Below are 6,874 nucleotides of genomic sequence, written 5' to 3' on the forward strand. Positions count from 1 at the left end.
GGTACAAAAAAAAAAAAAAAGCACACGCACGTCACAACAACCGATGGAAAAGAGTGCGTTTTGCTATGAAGCCCGAGCCGCTCGCAACGTCACGAATGGCATCAAACACACACGAGAAGCAGCACTTGTGTCCGGTGTCTCAGATCTGATTCTGTTCCTTTGTAATCCTCCCGCCCCATTGTCCTCCGATCCTCAGTTAGAAGTGACAAGGTCTATTTTTTTATTCCAATGTTCAAAATGTAAACATGAAGAAGTGCCTTGTTTGAGGTGCTGAGGCGAGTCCGGGACGGGGCGTGACGCTGGAGGCGTGGTAAGGCGCGTGTCAGCGATGCAGTATAAACATAACATATTTTTCTTAAACATATACATGTATGCATTTGTATTTATATATACATATTAAATATACACATTACACCCACATATATTATGTAAACAAAAACTTTTATTTTGGATGCGATTAATCGCGATTCATCGTTTGACAGCACTACAGTTTACAGATGTTTGCGTGTTTATAGATTTTCTGTAACAGCAAAACAAAACCATGATATGATACCTATTGATGGATATATTTTACTTAATAGTTTATATTTTATAATAATATAATTTTGTGCAATAATCTCTCTAAATTAATCTTGCTAAATTATTAAATGAGTTCTACAGATACATTCTATAAAATATATTATATTATTATACAAGTAGCATAATAAAATACAAAAAAATACTATAATCATGCATAGAATAGAAAGATAACTTGATTCAAAAGAAAAGAAAAAAAATGCTTCCCGTAAACTCTACCAAATACTGGAGCAAAATTACCTGCCACTTGGTAAGTGTTATTCATATGCAATTATAGTAATTATACATTTTGAATGAGCTTTTTAATATTTTTATTTATAATTTAAATTCTAGTTTGTTTTAGTAATTTTATTGTATGCTTTTGTCATTTTTATTTTGTTTTATTTTGTCATGCTTTTTTAATTTTGTATTTATCATTTATTTTTTTTTGTCATTTTGTCATGTTTTTTATTTCTATTCAAGTTTTTCATGAATTATTTGTATTTTCTTTTATCTAGCTTTATTTTAGTTACCCTAAATTATTTTTTATCATTTATTAATTACTTGGCCCAGTGTCTGTTATATTATATTTTAGGATGACAAATCCCACTTGTGCTGTTGTTTATGCATTTCTCAACTGACTTCAACAAATCTCAGTTTTCCTATTCAGTGTATGCATGTCATGTTACAAATATGCATAATGAACCTGTGCATTTTGAATTGATTTCAATATTTGATTCATTTTTTGTTTACGTTTGAAGGATAAACCATTTTTGAAATGTGCTGGGAAGCAAAACCAGTGGAGAATCTCTGACCTAAACCCCAGCATCATTCATTTACAAAACATATTATCATTTCACCACTACCGTCGACAGCATTTATCTCACCTTTTTAACCAAACTTTGATATAGACTAGATATAATCTGACTCAGCACACAGAATTAGACGATGAGTCGTATTTAAAAATGAACAAATCACCAAGCAAGCAGCTTTTTCATTGACTTCACACGTTATTTAGTCAATAGCAAGCACTGCGGCGCACTGGCCTGACTATAATTAAAACTGCACCCTGCTTTTTCAAGTGGGTCAACCAAGAAACAAAAAGTCTTTTTTTCCATTTAAATGCAAATGAAGTCGAATTAGGCCATTTATTAGCTTAGAAATGAGAAGACACCTTCCTCTGACTTCATCTGACTCAGAACAGAGCACCAGACGTCTGATGCAAAGACAACATTAAAGAGACAGGAAGCTCTGTGTTCTCTTACCCAGATCGATGTAACGCTTCCTGCTCTAAGTTCGTCTGCCTTGGGAAAGCTAGCGTGTCTCCGACATAGTGATAACACTCGTTGCCTTCTCTAGTGCAGCTCAACCAGATCTTGTCCCATTCGTCGATATTTGTGATATTACAAATCCCGGAAAATATGCGTTGTAGTCCAAACGAGTCGTTCGTTGTAGTTTTTGAAAAGTAAAAAATAAATTAAATAATTAAAAAATAAAATATCTCCTTTTGAAGTGGACGTTGAGCTTTGTAACTTTGCAGATCTTTTTTATGCTCAAACAGCAACATTACAGACTAACTAAAGTTGAAAAAGTGAAAAAGCATAATAGGACCCCTTTAAAATAGTCCATGCGACATCAGTGGTTCAACCGTAATGTTAAAAAGCTACGAGAACACTTTTTGTGCGCAAAGAAAACAAAAATAAGAACTTTATTCAACGATTTTTTCTCTTTTTTTGCGCACAAAAAGTATTCTTGTAGCTTCATACATTATGGTTGAACCACTGATGTCACATGGATTATTTTAACGACGTTCCTAATATGTTTCTGGGCCATAAAACGTGTCAGTCTATGCAGGGTCAGAAAGCTCTCGGCTTTCATCAAAAATATCTTAATATGAGTTTCGAAGATGAACAAAGGTCTTCCGAGTTTGGAACGACATGAGGTTGAATAATTAATGACAGAATTAGCATTCATGATCTGACAAAAAAAAAATCGGTCGACTAAGCCTCTTCTCGTCAACTAACGTTTAATCGACTATTCGGTGGGCAGCTATACATTTATTCATTTAGCAGACGCTTTTATCCAAATACATCAAGCGATTCAAGAGACAAATAGACACAGGAAGTGCTCGTAATACCAAGTTTCAAGCATTGTTCAAATAAGTACAAGCTAGAAACATTTTTTTTAGGATGAAGTCAGATATTGACAAAAGAGATGCGTTTTCAGCTGTCGCTTGAAAATGGTCAGGGAATCAGATTCCTGATAGAACTCTAGACATCATACACACATCCTATTGCACTTTTCAAAGTCAGAAGTTCAACATTTCGGAATTCAACAAAACACAAGGATGGAAAACCCACAGGAGCGTTCAGTACCTGAAGGGGAGTTTGCAGTCGGGGGAGGGGGGCGAGCAGGAAACTGGGGACTGGGCATCCAGCTCTGGGGTGGGAGAGCGGCCAGGTGAGGGCCGACTGGTCTGCTCTGGACCGGGTGAGGACAACGCCACGGGCGAATCAGCCTCAGTCCTTTGCTGGCAATTGGCTAGGAGCCACTCCTCCTGTCCCTCCATCTCCCCGTCCTTCACAGCCATCTCCTCCTCATGCACCTCCACACGGCACTGAGACATCGTCGTCGTCTTGCAATTCTCTCCCTGACCCAACAGGCAGTAATCGTGGTCCCCGTACGCCCGTTGCGTCCCGCCCTTAGAGTCTGTGTCGCCCGTTTGGCCCATCCGGCGCAGCTGGGCGTACAGCTCCGTCTGCTCTGGGAGCTTGCGTATGTGCGCCCACGCCAGGCACGAGCTCTTGGTGGTGAGCTCAGCTTTTCCGTCGGGTTTGAAGAGCTCGTCCTCCACTGGTTTATGGGGGGGTGTGGTGGGGGGAGTCAGGCCTGGAAAACACACACTCATTAATCACCACCAAACGCACTCGAATATCACCAAACGCTCTGTTATTAGTCGCAGCGCACAACGGGCATTAAACTGTCGGCCTGGAAGTGTTCCAGGGCTCAAGAACAGATTAGATATGAATGGAACACACACCCGTTGGATTTGGATGCCAGCGGCAGACAGAGGCAGGAGCGTTTCTCTGCAATCAGAACAACAGACAGCATCACAGTTAGAGATCTCAGCAGAGCTCGCAGTTGCTAAACTGGCTCTCTGAATATAAAAATCATGCTTAATGGCACATTACAGGTTGTTTGGTTACTGGGTTCTTAAAAGCATCACTAAATAGATGCAAAGAACTACCAAACAAAAAAGTTATTGAAAGTTCAAATTTACTGGCAAATACAAATATATAAATCTAAATGATATAAATTATATATGTAAATATCTATAAAAATGAAAAAAAAACAAAACTTTTTTTTAAAGAAAGATGAAGTAAAAAAAAAAAAAAAATTGTATTTTTATTTTATTATTCAATTCATATAATGCTATTTTGCTAGGTGACAAGAAAATATGACTTCCTGTGTGTGCACTAACAGTGTGACCACACGTTTTCTAAATATTTATATTTTAATATTCATTCACATTTAATTATTTTATTTTTCAGTCATTCAATGAGACATTTTAAATTTCAATCTCAAGACAGATGAATATCAAATTTACACTTGATATAAATTTGTGCTGTCAATCGATTAAAAAATTTAACTAATCACCCATTTTTTGTAATTAATCGCAATTAATTGCATATTAATATAATATTTTTTTAAATTTATATTGTCATAATTTCACATTAAGTTTTCAAATTAATGAATGTAGAAACAACATAAAGATGGTATATTTTAAATATGTGTTTAATGGCATCTTTTTTACTAAGTAGCCTATTATTAATGAAGGCCAGTATCATTGATATTGACCAATACTGCTACTGATATCTCTATTAAATAGGGATGTAACGATTAACCGCGAGCCGGTTGAAAATTGATTCCAATATGTGACGATTCAAATCGGTTGAGATGCTAAACAAATCGCGATTCAATTAGGGGTAGTTTATATGAATGTATGTCTGAGGGGAACTTACTGTCAAGTTTAGATGGTATTTTTTATTTTCATCTTGCCTGTGTATAATGCATATTAAAGTTCATAAGTGCAGCGCTGCTTTGTTTACAGCGGAAACCAAGGAAACGCTTTAAGCGCCACCTGCTGGCAGAGAGTGCATCTGCGTCTCATTCAGCTCGTCTGCTGTTTCTGTTTCATGCAGATATTTTTTATGTATAGTTTCACAAAACTGAAGTCAAACCATTCTGTTTTTGCTTCAAATTTCGAAATTATACAATGTAATTTAGATTAAAACTGCTCATGTTGCATGTATGCAGCATCTTTGTTTGGATCATGATTAAAATGCAGTGGTTGCCTCTAATGTTAAATGGAAAGAGCACAGACAACGCCTTATTATGTTTATATGAAGATATTTATTTTATTTGTGTTACTTATTTAATTCTGAATGGAATCGAATCGTGAAATCAAAATCGTGAATCAAATCGAATCGTGAGTTGAGTGAATCGTTACATCCCTACTATTAAATGCATTTTTCGGTGCCAGAACCTAATTAAGTTCTCTTTTGCATCTTATCATGCTTGATAGCATGCTCTTAAAGTCTACTGTAACACTAGTGAAATGATGCCAGGAAAAAAATGGATGCTGCGTGTTAATCTGAAAAAAATTAAAAAATTAATTGCACAATTAACCAGTTAATTTTGACAGCCCTAATATAAATCTAAACTGATATTTGGTTACATTTTAATTCAGCAACCGCATATACCATGAATCATGAATTACACAAAAATTTTTTTTTAATAAATAACAGATTCAGAGGCAAAAGAGTGTGAGTGTTGTTGTCATGTGAACCTGTACTTTAAGGAGTGCAGTATATTTCTAATGACTCATGTCTTACCATCACTGTAGCAGGGGTTACGGGCTTCAGACGCCTTGTGGGAGCTGCTCTTCTGGCTTATATCAGAAGGAGGCTCAGCGGGAGGATGTTTGACCGCGTTCTCTTCTTCGCTCGATTGCCCAACACTAGGCTCTGACTGGCCGCAGTTCACACGCACTCTCTTAGCGAAGCGGCTGGGGAAGGAGGCCAGCCGGCGAGAACGCCTGACCGAAAAGGAGCCTTCCTCCGGCTCGGGGCTCTTCTGCGAGCTCTCACAGTCCGAGTCTTTCGGTTCGGCTTTGGGGGAGGAAGAAAGGTCAGCGCCGAGCCGAGCCATGGCCCCTCTGCAGTGGATATAAGGGGGGCTGTGCATTCTGTAAGGCTTGCTTACGTCAAAGGAGCTGACGGCCTCTAGCAGCTCCTTCAGCAGGGAGTGGGCTTTGATTTCCCTGCGGCGAGTGAAAGGAGCCCTCGGCCTGGTCTGGGGAGCCGGTTTCGGAGGGTTCACAGGAAGGCTGCGGGGGACCTGCGAGCTCTCGGGCTTGGCCTTACGCTCTTTGCGATCCCAGCTGGCCTGTTTGCGTATGGGCAGGCAGTACGTGTGCATGTATTTGATGAGCTCCACTACAGAGTGCAGTTCTTTCTCCGAGGAGAACTGGGGCTTCGCCGGCTCGACACACACCATGCTCTCGCCCTCGCTGCCGGACGACTCCTCCTCTTCCTCCTCCGACTCACTGTCCTCTTCATCTTCCTCCTCCTCCTCTTCCTCAGCCTCCTGCGCGGTGGTGAGGTGGCGGTGGAGTTCAGTGCAAAGACGACCGGAGGGCCTCGCCGGCCGTGGCTTGCGCTCCTGTGTGCTTGATTTGTCCTTCTGCGGAGGGAGGAGGAGACGTTTCATTTAATCTTTTGATATTAAATACAACTGAAATGTAATAAAGCAATAAGGCTCAAGAGGTTGTGCATTACTTGATTTTATCATGCTGCGTGAAGCAGAGCGGTAAAATCACTGTTACACACAAAGTCAAGTGAATTACTACTTTAATGAAAAGCTGTCAACAGCAATACTGTAAAGGACATAAATAAGAGAAATAATCATTTAAAATGTACACTACTATTCAGAAACTTTGGGCTCAGTAAGATTAATAGTTTTATTCAGCAAGGACACATTAAATTGATCAAAAGTATCACTAAAGACATATATGTTATGTTAGAAAAGATTTAGATTTAAAATAAATGCTGTTCTTTTGAAATTTATGTTCAAGTATGCAAAGTATCCTGAATTTTTTTTTGCATGGTTTCCACAAAAATATGACGCAGCACAACTGTTTTCAACATTGATAATAATCAGAAATTAGTGCTGTCAAATGATTAATCGCGATTAATCGCATACAAAATAAAAGTTTTTTGTTTACATAATATATGTATGTGTACTGTGTATATTTATT

General features: G+C 38.6%; 1 protein-coding gene across 2 annotated transcripts in view; it reads right to left on the bottom strand.

Moving 5' to 3' along the window:
- Positions 1–3,558: 3,558 nt before the first annotated feature.
- Positions 3,559–6,874, bottom strand: part of LOC107741067 (peroxisome proliferator-activated receptor gamma coactivator 1-beta-like) — a 49,785-nt gene continuing 46,469 nt past the window's right edge. For both annotated transcript variants that reach the window (XM_016553655.1, XM_016553654.1), the window contains 2 exons: positions 5,451–6,300; positions 3,559–3,641 (listed from right to left, as the gene is read on the bottom strand). In XM_016553655.1, the coding sequence (XP_016409141.1) occupies positions 3,562–3,641; positions 5,451–6,300 (930 nt within the window). In that variant the 3' untranslated portion in view covers positions 3,559–3,561. The remainder of the gene's footprint in view (positions 3,642–5,450; positions 6,301–6,874) is intronic.

The sequence above is a fragment of the Sinocyclocheilus rhinocerous genome, unplaced genomic scaffold (assembly GCF_001515625.1).
Source record: "Sinocyclocheilus rhinocerous isolate Xijiao unplaced genomic scaffold, SAMN03320098_v1.1 scaffold44, whole genome shotgun sequence".
Classification (NCBI taxonomy): Eukaryota; Metazoa; Chordata; class Actinopteri; order Cypriniformes; family Cyprinidae; genus Sinocyclocheilus; species Sinocyclocheilus rhinocerous.